The 22577-nt window shown below is 38.4% G+C and overlaps 2 protein-coding genes across 3 annotated transcripts in view; one reads left to right on the forward strand and one right to left on the reverse strand.

The window, feature by feature from the left end:
- foxo1b (forkhead box O1 b) overlaps positions 1 to 12829 on the reverse strand; it is a 29538-nt gene extending 16709 nt beyond the window's left edge. The window contains exon 1 of the mRNA XM_065259569.2: positions 12005 to 12829. Coding sequence (XP_065115641.1) covers positions 12005 to 12583 — 579 coding nt within the window. The 5' untranslated portion in view covers positions 12584 to 12829. The remainder of the gene's footprint in view (positions 1 to 12004) is intronic.
- A 788-nt stretch (positions 12830 to 13617) lies between these two features.
- vps26bl (vacuolar protein sorting 26 homolog B, like) lies at positions 13618 to 17256 on the forward strand. 2 transcript variants are annotated; one of them, XM_073816023.1, is made up of 7 exons: positions 13618 to 14090; positions 14727 to 14883; positions 15023 to 15187; positions 15367 to 15542; positions 15923 to 16065; positions 16148 to 16300; positions 16335 to 17256. In XM_073816023.1, exons 1-6 carry the CDS (start codon positions 13868 to 13870, stop codon positions 16277 to 16279), a joined length of 996 nt encoding a protein of 331 aa, XP_073672124.1. In that variant the 5' UTR covers positions 13618 to 13867; the 3' UTR covers positions 16280 to 16300; positions 16335 to 17256. The 2 variants fall into 2 exon arrangements, with proteins under 2 accessions (XP_073672124.1, XP_065115624.1); XM_065259552.2 differs by having other exon boundaries at positions 13619 to 14090; positions 16148 to 17256.
- The last annotated feature ends 5321 nt before the right edge of the window (positions 17257 to 22577 follow it).

The following is a 22577-nucleotide window of genomic DNA, read 5'->3' on the forward strand; positions in this document are numbered from 1 at the left end:
ATCACCTGGATCTCTACTCATGAACGCGAACATTGAGAACATTGTTTGTGTACACAGAGTTTAATAAAAAGAAAGTTTTGTACAACTGATTTTGGCTGTTATGGTGTCTGCTCGTCATCCCTGCCAGACGGAAATAATCGATTTCTGAATGCGAATGAATGAATCTCATATGAGGCTCCTTTTTCAACTAGAAGGTCAATATTGTTTTTCACTTGCGACAAAACAACGAATTATCTGTGCATTTATATGGAACTATGCTTTAGGAGCTATCCATCTTTACTCTCCTCCCTCCTTACGGTCCATTCGCAGATCGATACATCTAGACTGGGAAGATGGCGGCGAGCGGAAGCCAAATCAACCAAAGTCAGTTGTTCAAAACCTTCTTTTTAGTAAACTCTTTGTTCACAAACAATGTTCTCAATGCTCGAGTTCACGTGTAGAGACACAGGCGATACTTCGAGCAAAATATCATGTTTTGTCGAGCCTTCTTAGTGTTGTAAAAATAGCGATTTTGATGCTCACAACATATTGAAGGCATAGCTTCTAGTTCTTTTGCGACCACTTCAGGTCCTCAAAATGGCGGAAGACAAGAGAGTGACGCCAGCTGAAACCCATGTATACTGCATTTTGACCCATATGTATCTTTAAATGAATGCTGTAATATGATCAACCAGTCAGGGATAAGACTGATGTTTCCTTTAGCATTTGAGGAAGAAAGTAGATAAATCAGGGTCATATACAGTATCTTAGGCTATGCTGGTGTATGTTGGTATAAGTTACTATACATCGGTCCCTATACGTCACACTCACTGCACGTGTGGTAACGGTTTAAGTCACAGGCCAATGAGAAAAACAAGGACTTCCAGTAAAATACCAAGTATTGGGGGCCTTTCTGCCCACTGGTACCCAGAGAGAAGACGTAGTCTCCCCTGGGAGAGAGACAACATGGGGACCCCTTCTGGTGGAGCACCTGCCGTTGTGTATGCAAGTACCATATCCGTAACATACCGCATGTCTGCATGGGTATGTGCGTTCTTTTGTGTTTATGTTGGAGTGTGTGTTGCACGTGCTCATGTTACCCTCCAACTGCTCCCCAGGGACCAGCAGGGGCGTGTGTGTTATTGTGAGATGGTGTAAAGAATAACACTGCTTCTGTTCTCCTCCCATGTTATTCAACTTACTTAATCGTAAGAGGTATTTGTCAACGTTTTCCATACTCATATCCCTGTCAAACCATGCAGTTTAAGCTTTTTTAGCATTTCTTTCAGGTTTTGGTAAAGTTGCAGTCCATAACCTTTGCCTCTGTATCAATGTCTGCCGAATGCATAAATGTAATGTAAATGTTTTACCATTTTACATCCAATTTCACAAAAGTCTGCATACGTTTCTCTTCATAATCAATGCTGTAAATCTGAAGAAAACACCCCATCGTTGGTGCAGACTTTGCTTATAGCGAGTCAAAATGTACAGCGAGGCAAATATGCTTCACATTGTACATCAGATTCAGTGTATATATATATATATATATTCTGAAATAAACCAGACAGTCTGATGACCAGATTTGTTGTCAAATCCTGGTACCCTCTCGTCACCCCCGCCCCCAGTCTCTTTTTCAAGGAGGGAATGTCGCTATTTTCCAGCCACTCAGCAGGAAACGCATCATCACTCATTGTGGGAGACGTGTGCACTGTTTTTACAGGAAAGTGCAAAAATAACCTTAAGCCAAAGGTTCCACTGGACTCAAGCTCCAGTAGCGGGCCTACGTTTTACATGAAAGGAAAAGGATGTCTGTGCTGCCGGCAGAGGGGAGAGAAAAGGGTTGTGTCTTATTTAATGGTGACTTTAATGAGATCCCTTTGCATAAACAGATGGGATTCTGGTACTGTAGGTGTGCAAATATATAAAGCATTGAGAAATAATTATATATGAAGAGTTTGGTTACAAAACGCAATAAATCCATTTTGACTAATTTGGGTAAAAATGTGTTTTCTATACCAAGAAAGTGTTACAAACGTTCACATAGCATCTTTAGGTTATAAAAACAGAAAAAATTAAATCCATAATTTGATTTTCAAAGATTATAAAAACTGAGTTTTTTCCGCAAAATGCAATAAATCCATGACAAGTTTTTATTTTCAAAATGCTATAAATCTATAGTATCAATATATAAATGTGCATTCATCTTTGCCATGTTATATTCATTTAGTTGACTAGTGGTATACACGGATTAAAAAATAAACATAATGGCATTAATCAAAACACTTTGTCATATTAAGAACACTGTCATTGCTGTTGTCATCCTTGGGACGCCGTTGCTGAACATTTTTGACAGCGATCAGCTGTAAAATGTTTTGGTCCAGCTCGATTTTCGTCGACTTCGAATAAAATAAATGGAAAGTTTTTCATTGTTGCACCCTGAGGTCAATGTGTTAACATGACAGAAGTTTGATGCTGTTGTGTTAGAACAAGCAACAGCCGGCCTTTTTCTTTCGCCTCTTGCGTACATTTTTTTTATTTTGATGGCTTGCGTTCCTCCCCGCAACAGAAAACCACTACAGGTTCATCAATGCCATCAAAGTATTATTATTATTATTATTATTATATAAGGAAAACTAGGTTCTTGTGTGCATTCAAAGTGTCGCCATTATTGTTTACCTTGTGTGGAATGGTGAGCTGTGATTGGTTAAGCGGATTTATTGCATTCCGCAAAGAAGGAGGACTGGCGTTTGTTGTGCTTTGGAAAAAAAGGGAGAAAAGATGACAAAAATCGGATTTTCCGTAAAATTTAAATTTGACTTTTTAATACTGACCAGATACAATACTGATTTTAAATGCGGTTTATCGCATTTTGGAACCAAACTCTTCTTATTTTTATGCATACAAATACATTTCAACTTGGGATCAGGGTTCAATACAGAGTGGCATGAGGAGCTTGGCAACCTGTGTGCATGCTCAGTATCTAAGGACGGTTTCACATTTGGTGCGATTGCCTGGTCCGAACCCGAGTTCGATTGCTCCCCCCTCCCCATGTCCCCCATGGACTGTGTTCACATATTATTTTTGCATCCGAACTGCAGTACGCTTGCATCATCAAGCTGCAGCCGGCGCGTTCTCATGTTGCTTGGCAACCGCTGTAAACGAGAAGACGACAATCGTGATTGACGAACTCCAAGCAGAGAGATTATTTCTGAATGCCTCCGAAAAAATTTACGTCGGCGAACAGACCATTGTCAACGAAACGACTTCAGTATGTTTGGGGCAGACAGACGCAAGTGCGTTTCTGTATTATTTCTTTGAAAACAATAACAAAGGTTTAAAAAATAAAAACAGAAGTCAAGCAAGCATTCCATGCATTTTGTTGTCAAGGTAAGTGCACGCACACAAACACACACGTCTGTTTTGGTGGGACATTCCATATAACACGTAATTAACAGTGGTTCACTTCCGCGATTTGGTACGATTGCGCTCACATTAGCAGCAAACCGATCTGGAGTTCACATGAACCGGACCCCAGACCACCCTTTTTAAGCGGACTCGAGTACGTTTCGCGGGTGCGCACCCGAGTTCGGAAGACAGCGTTCACATCATCCAAATGTACCGAACTCTGATGTCAATCGAACCCGGGTGCGCACCAAAAGTGCTAATGTGAAAACGCCCTAAAACGACATAAATGGTGCACTATTTGAGCTTAAGAAACAAGTTTGGTCAGAAACATGTTGTTTAGGCATTGCAATCATGGCTTAACTATTGGCACGGTTTTCCTAAATGGACATATTTGCATATTCACAGTTTTGTTGAAATAAATGGTACTTCATTATATTAAAGAATCATTAATCGAACGAGAATCTGAACAAAGATTATTCGATTTTTTATGATTCTTATTCATACTCTCTATCACTATTCATAAAGCTAGAAGCATACATCAGCGTGCACAGACGTTCTCCGAGCATGCACTGCATATACAGATGCAGGAAGGACATGGACTCAGGAGTCTAATCAATGTTGTAAATGATTAGTGAGAGACAATAAAGCAGGGGAAGTCATTCATCAGAAAGCTGCTTTCAAGAAACTGCACCTTCACAACCCAGAGAAACACGGATACAGCAGTATCGCATAAGCTGAGGCATTTATAGGTCAGTGACCCATGTGCAATTTATAGTTTCTCGTAGGACCTACGATGTAGCTACGCCTGACCCCCCAGTCACATTAGCTACAAGAGACAGAGCGACAGGCTACCATTCTTTTTCCATGGGAGTGACCGTTTGCCAGCGACAAGCGACGAGCTCACCGCTGCGCGAGCAAGGTGGGGCCAAAATAGACAAGAAGGCTATTTTATGCAAATGCTGAGCGCTGCAACAAAGTGACTGCCAGTCGGAGTGAAGAGGCAGCGTGATGTAGGTCTGTGCCAGAGTTGAAGAAATCATTCAAGATTGCGGAAAATGCGTATTTCTGTATATCTGATAAGTTTGCCATTTTATCTCATATATTTTGTTACTTTTATTGAGAAATAAATACTTTTGAATCCAAAAACTAAAGTTACTTTTGATACCGCTTTTAGATGCTAGCCAAGGAATGGCTGACGCTCGTCTCTCCAAAAATATAACAACCCATCAGTTTTACGCAGATCACAAGGGCTGTGATTGGTCTGCTAAAACCACTCCCATCAGGTAAGAAAATAAAAATTTTCGCATTTCCGGATCTAGTGATCTCTCTTGTCTGGAAACCTACAGAACTCTCGCATACCTTAAGCACAACATTCAATCAAGATTCTCTGGCATCTGAAACATTATGTTGATGCTGTAAGAAACAACATCAACAAAGCATACAAGCAAGAAAATTAACCAGCAGATGCCAACATCACCGCGATGCTCCCCTGTAAACAAGCCACTCGATTTTTTTGACGGGCTGTAGAGGAAATACTTTAAGGAACACATGCAGATGGAAATGAGCACACGGTTCTGGAATGGAGGATGTTTGACGCTTTTCCCTTACATTTTTCTCCACCTCCTCTCCCTCTCTCAAAGTCAAAGGACTTGCTGTCCCCTCCGGTGATTGTGCAGTAAAGCCGCAACAATTCGCTGAAGTACAGTGGGGCCTAAACAATAATCCCCTCCACACCCGACTGACCCTTAGGGTGCCGGGTGACCCCAGATGCCTCTGAACTCTGAGTCAATGCGAAGAATGACAGAAAGATTTTTAGTCTGACATGAGAAGAGAATATATATATATGCTCTGGAGGGTGCAAACTGTCTTTCAAAACAATGCAGACCATCCATGGTACCTCGACCTCCATAGAAGTGGCGTCAGTAAGTTGCATTCTTAGACTTATGTTGAACAGAAGTCAACAAAGAGATGCAGTGGCCTACAACCGTATGGCTTACATAGCTGCAGCAAACAATCTTTACACCTTGCTATGACTTATACTGTATATTCGACTATAAAAGTAAAAAAATACAAGAGATCAAGCAATATTTCAGACTGGGTGTGATGGAATATATTGAACTGTCTGAAAAACAAAAGGTGCACCTGCTCGTGTGACTTTCCTCCCTACCATGTCTTACTCGGAGTGAGACAAACCACTGCACTGCCAGTGTAAAGCCAGTTTAAAAATGACAGACATTTTTGGTCTTTTTTGCAGCGATTGAATGCACACACAGAGGCCTTGCGCCTGACTTCTTGTGGTGTAGCTTGGATAAAAATGACACAAATGGCTTATTGTCTATTTTATTTCTGGATTAAAAATTTACTATGGCATGGCTTTAGTTCTGATGGGACTGCTTGCAGCTAAAATGCATATGTCTTTTTGTAGCAAGTGCAAACAAGTTTGTAGGAATTTCTTTGGCGAGCTTAAAGGGCGAATAGCTGTCAATCTATCTTATACTGATTTTTCGTCATCACGAAGGACGCTCTAGGCATCCATCATTCATTTTTACTTGAAGAGCAATGAAAGCGTTTCCAAGGCAATGATAAAGACAATATTTACATTCTACGCAATAAAGCTGTCATAACCCATTAAGTCGGTGTACTGTATGACACAGTCAAGACATTGTTCTCTTTCCTTGCTGAGCCATCGGGGATAATAACATTTACCAATAGTACAAGTTTGGGGTGGAAGCGTTTTGTCTGAACAATAGCACTTATTCAGAAACAACATTTAATTTTGTGATTTCATTTCGGCACCAAAAACAAACTTTGCATGTTTAAAAGGAAAACTGTCATTTTCTTATGTAAATTCTTCTAAAGATCACAAACCAAGGTGTTAATGATCAGTAATTGCTGTAAAGATATAAATGCTGTGGTGACTCCAATCAGTCCCTCCAGAAAAACGTGATTATGCGATCGCATGATTTCACGCATAATCTGCCAAAGTCCGAATATTTATGCGGGGGACATATTTTTCGCAGCACTTTCACCGCATAGATTTCCGTGCGCAAAATGTTTCGTTGCAAAAATCACATATATCTTAGCAAAAAGTTGAAAAATGTTGCATTTACCTCACACAAGCGCAGCCATGACCCTTGTTGCCATGGGAACGTTATGAAGTGACGTGATTATGTGACGTGAACATCAATGAAAAGCTGCAAACAGTTTTTGCAAGTTTGCGCAGCTTTTGCAAGTTCCCGCAATTTCATTGCATAAAATTTAATAAATATCCTGCATATTCCATCGCATTTTTTTTTTTAAACGTGCCGCAAGAACAAGGATTTTTGCCCGCAACAATCACAAAAAAATCAACAATCTATCTGGCGTGGATGTATTGGTGGGTCGCATACCAGAGAACAATTGCATTCCAGGCTCATTAATATACGGATCAGCATTCATAAGGTGCTTTGCATTGACTATTTATGATTAAAAATGGGCGTGTTCAGGGCGGGATATGAGGCTAACTTATGTACGCACACTAGCAGGTGATCTGTGATTCATAAAGGTAGTGTGACCGTACGTGCCATTGTCCCAGGACGCGTCCCAGGACGTGTCCAGGCCAGGATTTCAGGTGCGTCTTCCACATACGTCATCGAGGTTTACGGTTTCAGGTTCTACTTCAGAAAAGCAACCGTTACATTTCAAGGTAAGAATGAAACTACAATGACGGATATGTTTTTAACTCAAATGTGAGAACCTCGACAACGTATGCTGTCATCAAAAACAACTTCCAGGAGACGCACCAGAAATCCCGAGAAAATGGCACGTATGATCACCCTAATAAAGGCAACATTGCTTTACAGGTGTGCATACACATGGTTTTATAAGCCTGAATTTCTTGCCGTACCCCATTTTTGGCTTTTGGGAACAGGTATACTTTTAGTACAGATCCTAAGTATAGTTTTATAATCGAGATCCCTGGATGGAGTGCTGGTTAAAACTGTGACTTTTCTGAATTTAAACATTTTTAAAAACATCTGGGATAATGTAAGTACATATGTGAACACAATATAGTGCAAAATTTTACATATTGTGCCTATAAGAAACTTTTAGGTGAATCACAATAAATCTAGTACAACTGCACTTTTCGGCAATACATCATTGGCGCTGACATCCTGTTGCCATCATTTGACATTTTGATTTGGGGTTTTTTTCTGATATCTGATGAGTTCAGAGAGTTTATGTGTAACTTTAGTCCCAATGCATGCACACTGATGTAGCTATAGATTAAAAGCCACAGGAAGAGCCCAAAGAAATAGCGTCTGCACCAACTCTCAGAGCCACCGTGACAAAATCTCTCATGTGCGGTACAGTGGAGCAGCAGTGCATGCGTTTGATGTCATTTTCAACCTTTTTCTCCCTTTCTTTCCTTCCTTTCTTTCACTCTGAATGTGCATGTGCGTGTGTATACATGCATGTGTGTGCGTGTGTGCAAAATGTCCCTTCAAATTTGCTGCACTTTGCACAATGCTAATTACGTGCTACCCAAATTATGTAGAGCAGGTATCAACGAAAAACCACAAACTTCAACCTCTGCAAATTTCACCTGTATTTGCTGACAGTTATCTATCACGTAGATTCTGAGAATCTGTCCCGAAAAGACTATAAGCTCACAAAATCTGTATAAAAATACAGAATTTTTAGAATAGTTAACTGTATGCATACTTTAAATCCACAAACAGTCAAGTTCAACAGAGTTTTTGGAGAATAAGTGACCTATTCACCTACAGCCGAAACGTATTGACCGACAAACTAAGCAAGGATTTGTACCTGCTTTAAGATAAGGTTGTGCAAATAATATGTGTGTGCATTTGAAACAGTCTAAAAATATTGACGTACAAATGTATAGCTGACATGTTTGTGTGCCTGTAGTACTGGGAACGGTAAAAAAACTATAATGAACTTCAAAGCATGTTGAGGTAACAGGGTTCATCTGCTGAAAGCAGAGCTCAAAGGTGAACTTTTTTAAGCTATGAGAAAGAGGTAGAAAACAAAAAGCATGTTAAAATAAACTTATAAAAGCCATATGATTAATCCTGTAATTGTAATAATGGCAATAAAATCTAGAAGAGTAAAAAAGTTATGCATTTATGAATGAATTATGCATGAATCACTGAAGTTACAAAGTAGTTCTACACTACACCGACATATAAATAGAAATCAGAAACATACTATAGGCCTACATGTGATTGTAGCACCCAATGTGGTTTGTATATAAAACTGACCTTCATGAACTTCTACCTATATGTGTGCGTTTTACTATTTATGGCACTTTAAACAATGGTGTGTGTATTTATAGACACAAGAGAGTTCTAAAACAACAAACCGTTGCTTGCCAAAAAAATCATAAAATGAGTTTGAACACCCCTCGCGTTATTTTGCTTTGACTTTAGATGGCCGTGGACTACTATGACATGCTTCACAAACCTGGTGGCTTGACCTTTACATATTGCCCCCTGATCCCTGGAGACATTTAAACCCTGAAGTTTTAACTCTCAATCACTTTGACTTGTTAAGCTGCACCCACATTCAAGCCCCACAGTGTACGAAAAAATCCCTTGCATTGAATTATTTGCATGAATTTTGTAATCTGGCGATAATGAGTGAACAAGATCCTGGTGACATCACATTAACTATTCAAATTACAAGCAAAATTCCTACAGAATGTGTTGAGATCACAACCAATCAGAAAACAATCATGTTTATCAAACGTATGTGAAGAAGAATTTGGACCAATGAGATCTCATGGTGGGCGGGGCTACCCAGCAAACAGCAGCAGAAATAGAATCGCAATTAGGAATTTGATTTGATTTATTTGAAATAGATTACTTGTGCATTTACATTTATGCTTTTGGACGTCAATGATTAATGATTATCGTGATTGTTTGACATCATCGCAATAATTTCAGATCACCACAATGACTGCACATCTCTCTAAAAAACACAAGATGGAGCTGCAGCGCCTGTATAAATGAGACCGTATCAGATGTCGCTACTTAACTAATAGTGCAACGTGATACATTGCAAAGCCATTCAATACATGTGTACTAATATGACCTTAGGATTGGCTACTATTTGAGGCCTGTTTTGGTATAGTCAGTTTATTCTGATTGCATTTTTTTTCAGACCCTTTATTGTGTTTATTTCTTATGAAGAATTTTCAGTTTTTGAAAGATATATTTGTGTGAAAAATAAGCAAAAAAAGTATGAGAATTAAATGTCAAAGCAATAAAACAGACAATTAATCGCCATAATTGCCACAATTTATCAAACAATTAATCGACAGCCAAATTTAGGTTTCTTCCTGTTTTTATAATGCATTCAAGGGATCGAACCCACAACTCTTTCCTCTGCTAACACAATGCTCTACCAATCGAGCTATAAGAACACTTGACAGTTTATCATGTCAAACAAATACTCATATATATGTACAGACCATAACTCAATTGCACTATAGTAAATGCTTTACTCTGGTGCTAAAGTGTAACTACCAGGACAGGCAACTGAATACCATTTTAGTGTCAGGTATGTAGACAGGGAAATGATAAAAAACAGTCCAGCCCATACAACCCGACAGAAACATTCCACGATTGACTGGAATGCTGAAACTATGATGTCACTGATTCAGGAGTCCAGACAATGTTTTGTTGTGGCGTGCAGAGCCGATGGCGGGAATGGTGGTGGTGGTGGCCACACCTTTCAGGTAAATGTGTCTCCCCGTAATGACTGTTAATCCTGCTGGTATTTTTAGCTTGGTAATAGGAGGAGGCCCTGAAATATGTGACAGTCGGGATTTGCGTTTCCATTTACGCACCGCACACGGCAAAGAAACAAAAGCGGCTTGTGTGGAGAGGTGAATCAGAAAATAATGCAAGATAAATGACAGGTTGACAGGAACCCTTTCAACCCGGAACAAAGTCTCTGTTTGCTTCACCTTGTTTGTGAGGTACTGTAGTACCCCTGTAGTAAACTCCACAACCGCTTGCTTGCTTGAATCATGAGACTACTGTATAGATTTGCATCTGTGTGTTTGAGTTTATGTGCGTACGGAGTGCTGGTAAATTAGGTAAATCAGATGACCAATGAACCCAAGCACAGTTCAATGTGTGTGTTGTTGTCTATACAATAAAAGTAAACAGAGCTCCAAACATGACATAAAAGAACTATGAAAGTGGCCTAGTATGTATGATAACTTTTAATCCAATTTAAATAATCACGGTAATAATCTGAAAATATTACCCTCTGGCCATCTAGCGTACATTCGGTCTCTCTTGCGTACATTCAACTGTGATACGTCAAAGCACGTCACGCAGGTTTGTCATCAATGGAATTTGGCACACAAGTCATACGGACCATTTCATGATTTTCTTACAGTGCTTATTTGGAGTTGACAGTCCCTGTCCTCTTTTCATCAAATGAAACAGCAGATCTTCTCCTAAACATTTTCATTTGTGTTTCACAAAAGAAAGTCAATTGATTTTAGGTTGAACTACTCCTCATCTGTTCTTGCTCTTTAGAGACTAGGCCAGATGTGAGTGTCCTTATTTAAACCTCTACTTTCAGTTTTGCGCCTGATGGTGAAAAGGCAAACCACAAAACAAGCTCTTCTGTCAAGGCTATTAAACAGCGATTCAACTAAACAGCTGACATATTGAGTCTCTCCTCTTTCGCGCCTTGAATTCCATAACAAACCACATGCCATGTATTTTAACTGAGAGGGAATCCACAACTATGCTGTGATTTTGAAAACTTATTGTACTGTGATATATTGCAGTCTTTTAAGCATGTGGGTGTAGTAAAAATGCGAATAAAAGATGTGAAAAACAAACTTAAATTGAATATATTTTTAAGTCATGTATTTATGTTTCCTTTACGAGAATGGTTTATTTTTTGTTGATCATGAAGAACATACACAAATGGTTCAAAATGTAAACAGTTCACCTTAAATTAAGGTAAAAAGTGTTCCTGTAGCTTACTGGTATAGAGTATTGTGTTAGCAATATTTCGATATTTATAAAATTAACTATGGTTTTACTACAGTAATCATAATAGCTACTGTATTTGAAGTAAAACCATAGAAACCACAAATTTCCTACATGAAAAAAAACTACAGTAAACTGTGGTAAATTATTGTATGGTGTAGTACATTATATTAGTGTTGTTAATGTACACTACACTATACTATTTGTATTATTAACTATAGTGCATTGTTAAACTATAGTAAATACTGTAGTATTCTTTCATATTTACTACGGTAAGGTTAAAACACTACAGATTACTATAGTATACAACTACAGTATTTTTTATCTGCCACAGAAAACTACAGTAATACAGATGATATTCTGCCAAAATGGTTACTATATTTTTACTATAATAAAACCACAGTCAATTTTTCTAAGGGGAATCACACAGACTGATAAATGTATATTGTATTTTAAATCCACTGTAAATCTTGATACGTAAACATCAAATTGAATGTGCATGCATAATTTTGTAAAGTATGTACTATTACGTAAACCTCCACTGATACTCTCTACACGGGAATAAATGACACTTTTGGTTGGCCTTGGAGAGCAATTACCTTCCAGCCGGCTGAGCTGTTGCTGTCGCCTTTATCTTTGAAGTAAGGGACGCTCTTCACCATCCACTCGTAGATCTGAGACAGGGTGAGCCGCTTCTCGGGGGAGCTCTCGATCGCCTTGGTGATGAGGTCCGCGTATGACATATTCCCCCATGCGTTTCTACGAGACGAGCTGCTCTTCCTCTGGGCCGCTGCGGGGCTCGAGCTGCTGGCAGGGGCGGGGAGCGGAGGCACCTGTTGCGGGTGAGTCAGCTGGGGATTCGCCTGCTGCTGTGGATGCAACGGTGCCGAATGCTGTTGCTGGGGATGAGCGCAGTTGTCCTGGCAGTGGAAGTCGTTGCATAAAAGGACGGGCTTTTCTTCTTGGTAGTCTTCGGTTTCCTCTAGTAAACTTAAGCTGTTGATAAAGTCTACAATGCCATGCTCCGGCTTAACGGACGGTGCCGGGGAGGATGTGTTGGAGCTCCCCGGTTCGTTGAATTCCGGTCGGTGCAGCGGCCAGGTGCACGAACGCGGGCGGGAAAGAGGCTCGAAATCCGGGTCGATGTCAACCAACTGTTGCTGCTGCGATTCTGCCATCCCAAAATCAAAGCCTTCCTAGAGACGGATGATAATGCCGTGAAGATGTTAACATCCGCTGGTGAAATCACTAGTTTTGACTTTTAACACATGGTAAGATAAAAATTATCTGGCTGACAATAAACCCCAAGTTTCTTCCCCAACAAAGTTACGTCTAGTCGTACAGTTGAACTCAACAGTGTGTGGTTCGTACCATGCTTAACACGGCTTTAAATGAAATGAGTTCATGGTACGCTCACAGAGCGTGTCTTAGAGTAAGATGGCCACGCCCACCGCTAAAGTGACAGTCAGCACAGCCAATCACAAGCGCCTATTTAAAAGGTAAACAGAGATTGCGTCTGCATGACCCACGTTACTGCAGTTTATCCTTTGAGTTAAACAGGATTGCAGAAGATTATGACTGCGTTGAAAGAATGTGACCACCGATTTTAGCTTTTCATTCATCATTTTAATTGTTTAATATGAATAAAATAATCAACGTAGCGCTTTCATGTAGATCTTAGATTAGAAACAATTAAGCACTTATCCACCTGTCATATGTGTGTAAAACATGTTGAAATTGGTTTACTAAATGTGTGTACATAAATGCTTAATAATATTAATGCACAAATGTGTTGTATATGCGATGTTTTCAAATGGCATCCATGCAAAGTTTGCTGTCATTGTCTTAAGCTCACTAGAGGGAGACATTTGGACATCGTAAAGTTACAGGTACGAGGTCTGGATCACAATCATTACATCATAAAATTTGTGGATAATTTTTTCTGCATTTTTCAAAGATAGTTGCACAATTTGTATAACGCACATGTAAGTATGAAAAATGTGTATCTTTTATTAATTGTAAGCAACAACACCTGCAATAATAATAATAATATAATACTACAAATAATAATAATGATACTTTCTGTTATTTTTAATAGTATAGTATTCAGGCAAATATTATACTTTTTTTTGCCAAACGAAATTCTGTTATGCGATTTATCGCGTCGTTAAGACTTTTATTTTGAAACTTGTGTGCGCGTAACGTTACTATCCCGGTAGTAAAATCATCTCAGAAGCTTGTGCTTGCTTGTACACTGCTGAAAAACCCTCCGCAGTTATTAATGAAACAGTGATCATATGAAAAATTAGGGAAAACACATAAACTTCAAACAAGCATTTACAAAACTACATGCATTGCAGAAGATAAAGAAGCTAGCCTGTGCACAAAACCGAATTGTTTTGATGTGGAATTTGACCAGGTGTTAAAATACAAAAGGCTCCAGTCCAGCACAAGGTCTCGGGATGAGCTTCTTCAGTTTCGGGCAGAGTGCTGAAATTGACATAGTTCTGAATGATGCCGAGACGAGAAAAAAAGCGGAGCACAAAACAGAGGACGGAAAAAAGGACAAATATTTTCTCTTCTACGATGGGGAGACAGTCTCTGGGAAAGTCAACGTAACCCTGAAGAATCCAGGAAAACGTCTGGAACATCAAGGCATTAAAATTGAATTTATCGGCCAGATCGGTAATTGAAACACTTATAGTTAAATAACTGTAAAATGTGCTATAATCTAGCACTAGTTCTAGAAACAGTCTGTGTTGTTGTGTGCAAAATGTTGTTACCTTTTTTTTGTTATGTTTCATTAAGGGTATTTAGAGAGATTTTAACATATGAAACATGTTGTAGAGTCATAATGCAAACAGCCAGTCTCGTGACAGATGACACATCCGTTGTAAAAGGCGGTATCATTAAGGCCACGCGCCCGCACCTTTGACTGCACGTCACGGACTCTTGCGTTTCTCTTTTCCCTCTCTGAATGTTTCAATAAAATGTCGTTAAGGCTAAATTTGCTGCCTTAAATAACCATAAAATATTCCTAAAAGGATTATAAATGGTTGTTGATTTGTTTATTTGTCAGAGTACTTATCCAGCACACAAAAAACGTTCAACTAACGTTTTGTTTACGTTAAGAGAACTTTCCTGGATAGAGCACGTTAGGATATCAGTTCATTTTAACTGGATAGATTCCCATGAGTTTTCTGTCGAGAAGTTTCACAAACTTAATCTAAACTAATAATGATGACATAACAAAATCTGGAAATGAAACCTTACTCATGTAATAGTTTTTGTTCTGTTTGTGGCTTGCTTATGTTTTTTCAGAGTTGTATTATGACAGAGGGAACCACCATGAGTTTGTCTCTCTGGTAAAGGATTTAGCTCGGCCTGGAGAGATGACCCAATCTCAGACCTTTGATTTTGAGTTCACACACGTGGAGAAACCATACGAGTCTTACACAGGACAGAATGTAAAGCTTCGGTATGCATTTATGTCATTTGATAGTAAGAGAGTCTCAAATATTTAATACACGTAGTTGGACTGTTATAAATACGATGTGACTTATTAAATGGGTCAGTCGTCTCAGCTGTTGTTATTTCATCTCTCATTTTTCCCTCAGCTATTTCCTGCGGGCGACGATCAGCAGGAGACTAAATGACATCTGCAAAGAGATGGACATCGTGGTGCACACGCTCAGCACGTATCCAGAACTCAACTCCTCCATAAAGATGGAGGTGGGAATCGAGGACTGTCTGCACATCGAGTTTGAGTACAACAAGTCCAAGTAAGATATACGGTTACTAATTGAGCGAATTAAAAGCTTTTACTCTAGTAAACATTGCATTGTTCACTATATGAAAGTTTAAAGGGGTTCACGTAATTATATTGTAATTAAAATGGTTCCACCTTTGCATTTTGGCTCATTTGTCCTTTTCCCATGTTTCTCTCCCACAAAAATGATAGGTATCACCTGAAAGATGTGATTGTGGGGAAGATATATTTCCTGTTGGTGCGAATTAAGATCAAACACATGGAAATTGATATTATTAAACGCGAAACAACAGGAACGGGTCCAAATGTGTACCATGAAAATGACACCATCGCAAAATATGAGATTATGGATGGTGCACCTGTCCGAGGTATGTGAATCATAAGTAAAACTCAAAAGCAAAACCCTCTGCGTCTAACATGTTTTCTTGTAAATTAGCATTTTTTATCAGACTTTTAATGGTTTCTGCCACACACCTGGGTGATTCAAAATAATGGTTATAGTAAGTTCAGACCTTAATCTTAAATGTGCAAAAAAAAGCTTCAAGGGCTTTTAAAAAAAAATCTGATGCTGGACACCTTCTAAGTCTGGATTTCGTAGAATCACCCACCTGTATTTCTAAATGACCTGAGGCAGAGATTAAGCAGATTTGAAGAGAAAGTATTTGATGAACATATAACATATAATACGTGCCGAGAGCATTCAGTCATCTGAGGTCCTCATATGTTGAACAATTTTTGCTTTATTCAGGTGAATCAATCCCAATCCGTCTTTTCTTGGCTGGGTATGAGATGACGCCCACCATGAGAGACGTTAATAAGAAATTCTCTGTTCGGTATTACCTGAATCTCGTACTCATTGACGAAGAAGAAAGGCGCTATTTCAAGCAACAGGTACATAAAAGACATAAAATATAAGTGCTACAATAACACGTCTGTTTTGTTTATTAATAGACATTCTTTATGTATTTTCTAGGAGATCACACTATGGAGAAAAGGAGATATTGTAAGAAAGAGCATGTCCCACCATGCTGCCATTGCCTCTCAGCGCTTTGAGGGTTCAGCAAATGCAGAGAAAGCTCTCGCTCAGGCTAAAGAGGAAAACTAAACCACGTCAACCCATCATCTCGTGTGTGTGTGTGTGTGTGTGTGTGTGTGTGTGTGTGTGTGTGTGTGTGTGTGTGTGTTACAGAGAGTGTGAGGTGTGAACTCCCGAAATAGTTGGGCAGTGTAAACAATGGAGTTTAACATTCCTAAACATTATAGTTTATGATCAACATGCTTTTAAAGTACAATAGCTTTTAAAAGGGATGAATAAGAAAAGGAAAACGCTTGATTCCAAAAACCTTGATTTGATTTTTACAAATTCGTGCTGGAGGTTTACTTTCTTAAGTCCACCATCGTGGAATGATCTTGCCCTGTGTATTTAATTGAAATCCTCATTAGGTTTCAATATATCAACAATCCTTCTCAAAAACACATTCCATTCTCTATTTTCCAATTTGTTTTTTTTATATTTTGTTATTTTTCTTGCATTACATACATTATACATTTCTACAGTGTTTTTGTTTCTTATGAAATTGCATTTAACAAATTCATATTTTTTTAGTGATTTCAAACCGTTTTTATGGAAAGTAACTTTTATATAGAATATGCACACCAGTCCATGCCTTTTTACTTCTGTTGCCATTCCTGAAGACAAATTATGGGCACTTCAGGGTCTTAGCCAATGTGATTGTAAAGTCACCCCAAAATTACTTGTACATTTCCATTTTGATTCAATCGTATTCAGACTAACAAACCAAATTAATCACACTATGTAGCTGAATTGAAAGGTTGTTTAAAGGTACACTGTGTAGATTTACTAGCGGCGAGACTATGAATTGAAACCAATGGTTCAGCCTCAGCTCACCCCTCCCTTTCAAAACGCAAAGTGAGTCTACGGTAGCTGCCACAGGACAAACATGTCATCTTCTAAGAGAACGTAGTGACAAAACGCGCTCTGTGGAGCAGTTTGTCCGTTTAGGGCTACTGTAGAAACATGGCGACGCAAATGCCGACTTCCATGTAAGGGGGTCCACGGTGTATGTAGATAAAACAAAACAGTTCATTTTGTAAGGGATTTATACAACAATAAAAATATAGTTATGTATATTATATTGCATTTCTGTCAAGAGATCCTTCTAAAAGTTACACAATGCACCTTTAAACACAAGTTGGCAAGTTTATATTGCTATAGTGATAGTTCAATAAAAATAGCTTTTATAGGTAATTCAGTATTAATTGTGATTTGGTTGGGAAACCAAAATGCTTGTTTGCAATTTGTAAAAGGCTGTTTTAGATTAAACCTTAGCCTTTCATGTAGTTTAATTCCGATCATTGAAACTTTCCAGAATTCTGGAGTTGTTCATGTGCCGTTTCTGTTATTTTGTCCTCATTCTGACTGACACTGGGAATCATGTCGTAGACCAATTTAAAACAAATCTAACCGTAACAGTTTAGCTTGACGAATTTTGAATTTGCGGTCATGATTCTTTGAAAAGCTGGAGTGTTACCGTACTTTGTGCGCCGTAAGTGATTAGTTTCCTGGAAGTGATGGAATTTGGCATTTTAGGCCAATTTTCATAAAGCGTGCCCATTATGGCAGCCTTTCAAATGAGTGCTTTGTTAGTTATAATTATTGCTTTTTGTCGTGTTTGGACAGTGAGGGGCGTTTAACTGTCCAAAAACATCCAGGATGAGTCATCTCATGATGACCTGCCTTCTGTGAAACTGTAATTTCAACAGATTGGTCTTTTGGTAGTACTTGCATTTGCTTAAGTGGAAAAATATCTTTGTGTTAGGGAACGAATATAAACATTAAATCTGGGTTGTGCTTGCACGCTACGGTCTGGATACGGTTTCTACAATTGCTCTTTTTTACAGTAGTGACTGACGGATGTGAAATCGTTTCATGACTTCCTTTACTATTACTGTAAGTGTGAATATATTCGCAGCTGTGGTTTTTACAGGTACTCTTGCTTTTGGTGTCGAACTAGTAAAACACACAACAGCAAGGCCTAAAAGCTGAGGTCTGTAGCACATGTAAAGTATAAAACTTCCACTTGTAACTCATATCCTGATCAAAAGCATCTCTTTACAGAATAGTCATGATTTCTCCCCTTCCTTTCTCTATGTGCCAGAGCGTGTTTACTTACTCAACATGTGATTTTGCAAATTAGCACTGTGTGTCCTTTCGAAACAAATAAGGAAAATGTTTTCATTGTTTCCTAACATTCTTTACATTTGTCATAGTGTAAAAATATGCATTAGATAAACAACCATATTTCTATATTATTATTATTATGTACAGTATATATTTGCAGAAATGTAAGTATAATGATTTTAAAATAATTTAGAAATTGTTAATTGATAGCCTTAAGGTACTGTTAGAGTTTACAAAAGGGAAATGCAAGAATCTATAAAATGTGCTAATGTAAAATACATACAAGTGATCTAACTGCTTTCAGTTCTCTGTATATGAAATTTGTTTTTACTTTGATTTCTCAGATTAAAAGAACTCTCATCTTTTTCCTCACAGAAACTTTAATTGTTTTGTTTCCTTCATTTACATTTATGCATTTGGCAGATGCTTTTATCCAAAGTAAGTTAGAGTGCAACTCAGTTCAAAAATATATATGTAAATATTTTACAGACGAGACAAAGGTTGTAACTGGTGGCGATTTATGACTTGCTCTCCTTCCTTTAGCCAGATTATATTTACGGTAGCCTAAATACAAATGTAGTCTTGCCAATTATAATTTTAATACAAGTTCTGTTACAGTAAATTGAGTCAGTTTTCCAAATAGCAAGTAGAGGCCGAACTGCTGTGCATAACGTGTATGACGCATGCGCGTGTCTAATTTGTCAGCCTGCACTGCCACCTGTTAAGCACTAGAGGGCGAGCTGACACCTTATTTGCCCAGTCAGCACAGCATACATTTTAGCAATTTTTGTAAGAAATGAACAACACATATGACGTGACGAGCTAACGTACTACTTGCATAACAATACTCATGTCGGAGTGGTTATTACTTACATTGGTGAATTAAATAAATGGCAACACAATACTTTATGCTTTTAGAATTAACATGTTTGTCTTAAGAAAATCTGGCCAGTACTTTCCAAAATATTGACAAAATTCACATTTAGATTATAAAAGCTCTTGAAAACAGTCCACCTAATATAAATATGGATAAACAATTTCGATGACGTCACATTTTACTTCAGATTCGGCAGTGAGGTAAAATAAATTCTATTTTATAGTCTATTTTGTAAAGATTTATAAATGCGTAAGAGAGGGGGCACTCAACATGTCTTTTGTGTAAATTACATGCGCATTTCAGTGAGTCTTCAGCGCGTGGTGTTTTATGAAACACCTTGCATCGTGACTTGCATTCATTCATTAAAAACTTATACTTAATTTAGATAACACAGACACTGCAGTTTTACAATTAATCGTTTGACTCTTACAATTAATTAAAGTAAATGAAATATTATATCCTTTGCTGTTCTAGAGGCATCCAGGTTTAGACAGTATTTGACTCTTATTTGACAAGTAAAGTGCATATCTAGCCCATGAGTTTTCAGTAGTGTGCTTTGGCTTTGAGGAGATGTTTGTATTGATCGGCTCACCGTGGTGCTGACAGCTGTATTTTCTGAGTGAATTCAGAAGCTGAGAGAGGAAACCTGGATGATTATTGATCACTGCCGTTAAAGAGACCTTTTCGACTCGATCTGCAGATCTCAAACCACTACACACTATTAAGTTTAGGTCTGAAATGAAAAATACAAACCTTTGTGTTATACAGGGTTCCCACACATTCGTTAAAGGGGACAGAGAATGAAAAATTATTTTTACCTTCTTTGTTGAATAATGGTAGTCTACCCGCATTCACGAACATACAAAAAGTGCTAGACATGCTAAACATCTCAATCTCATAGAAATTCCTCTTTTAGAAATGTCAGCCAGAAAACGGCCCAAAACTGATGCTTATGACATCACAGGCATCTAACTGCCCCTCCACTTTAAAATAATTGGCTAAATTTTTTTTAGTGGCAGCAAAGTCAGCCAATCAGTAATGAGATTGCAAGTTAAGCCAGTAGGGGGAGCCAAATTGGTGCAAAACCACTTGTTTAAAATCCCCCACCCTAATAGAGCTATCTGAGAGAGGTTTTAGGAAGCTTCTAAGGCTTTACAGACCCAAACAAAAAATTTTTTGTTTTCATGTCACATCACAAAACAAGGATAAATACCCCGTTCAATCATTCTATGTCACCTTTAACTTCAAATTCAAGGACCTTTCAAGGACTTTCCAGGTCCAATACCCTCAAATTCAAGGACTAAATGTGGGGACACATTTCAAGTGAGAGCAAGGTTACATCGTGTTACCTTTTAAGATACATTGTTACAGTTCCCTTGTAAGGGAACTTGCGCTGTGTCACTGTGGTGACACTTTGGGGACGCCTCCAGGGGTAAGTGTGTCTGAATGTGTATATCAAATTCAACCAAGTACTTAATTCAAGAAGGATGATCAAAAAATGGTCCCTAGCTGTCACTGGGATTCCCTTTCAAAAAGTAGTACACCTTTGATCTAAAGAGTTCGTATCAGATGTATGTACTGGTACAAAAGAGTGATTTTATTAGTACCTTAAAAGAAGATATTTGTACCAAATGTATACATATCTATACCAAAATGGTACATATTAGGATCTTTTACAGCCCCAGTGACAGTTTGGGCCCATTTGTTTGACCATTGATAGTGTGTATATAACTATATATGTAATGTATTCATTCAGATGTTGTTGTTTTGTTTTGTTTTGTTTTGTTTTGTTTTGTTTTACAAATAATATTGCCTAAATACCCCTGCCAAAGTAAACAGTAACAAGGCAAAACATTATGTACACATTATAGCTTAGGGGTGTATCTCAGCATAAATATAAATGCCAGCTGCAATACTTAATCTCTGCTCCATTATTCAGACACATTAGACCTGCGGTGTAGAGGCGTGGTGCTAATGGGCCAGCTCCAGTCTTTTACCAATAACCACGGCAACCGCTCCAAGCGCGATGCTCAGCTGCGCAGCCCGGTTACCATGGCGACGAGACCTCCGTCATTCTGAGTCTTTTGACTGTATTGTGGAGGAGAGATGCAGGGGGAGGAGTCTTACCCTCACAAAATCAGGTCATTGTAGTTTTTAACATCATCCCATGTAGTCTATGGCAACTAATGTTATTGGGAGAGCGACATGTGAACTTTAAAGTAAATATAGGAGATATTCTGCAATATTTTAGTAGTAAATAAAGTATTACACCAGATTAAAAAAAATAATTTAAACACTCTCCATATATTTTTGTTTGGTAAGTGGAAGGGTATCTTGTAAAGAGTCTGTTGATATACAATTAACTGATTTATGATCACAGTTTTGTAGATGTTGAGTAGCCTACATTAGTAAAGAGATTGACTTTCCCATGGGGGATGATGTCATATTTGTCTTTGAGCTTTGCAGGCTGTTCCTCCCCCTCCATAAAGACCAACTACTGTTACTTTCTACTCCCTTCTTCTTCTTATTAACCATTAATGGACTTCCGTGATTTAAAGTCGGAATCAAATGTACATCACATACACTCTCTTATATGTGATGTACAATGTAAGATACAGAATTTAGCTGTTTATTTCAGATAAACATTTTACCCTGCTAGCCCAGCCAGTATTACTAGTACACTTGCATTTGTAGTTTGGTCACGCTCTATGCATCCGACAGCACATTCAACTGCATAGTCTACAAATGCAAAACATTTCTGTGGCATTGAGAGGAAGCTTTACTATATATGGAATGGACATCCTGTGATGTCTAAGTACTATTAATACAGCGTCTGCCACATTCGTCTTCCGATTATGCAGATTACAGACGATGCTTTCTGAAGATGCTAACCCCCGGGATAAGGACAGCCAGCTGGTTTGCATGCAAACACAATTATTTGTGTATGACAGTGGAAAATGTCTCTATGTGTTTGTGAGGCCGAGGCATAGATTATAACACGTGAAAGATTAAGGCCAGCAGAGACAGTGGCATAGGAGGTGTGTGCATGTTACGTCAGACAGAGACTCAGCAATAATATGACCCAACTAATCGGGCAATGCTCTTTATGCCCCATCAGTTCATATAAGCCATGGTCTTTGTCTCAGCCTGCCTTTGACTCAGCCTTTTTGATTCAGTCGAGTGCTTATATAAAGTCAGATAGAAAGCTGGATGCATTTAGCATGATAACAGCACAGTTGTTTCTTATCTGTACACTCTTAAAAATTAATGTGCTTCGGTTTAGCTTCCTAATTAACCTTTCAGTCAAAGGTTTTCAAAAAAGTA

Source organism: Paramisgurnus dabryanus, chromosome 10, assembly GCF_030506205.2.
Source record: "Paramisgurnus dabryanus chromosome 10, PD_genome_1.1, whole genome shotgun sequence".
Taxonomy (NCBI): domain Eukaryota; kingdom Metazoa; phylum Chordata; class Actinopteri; order Cypriniformes; family Cobitidae; genus Paramisgurnus; species Paramisgurnus dabryanus.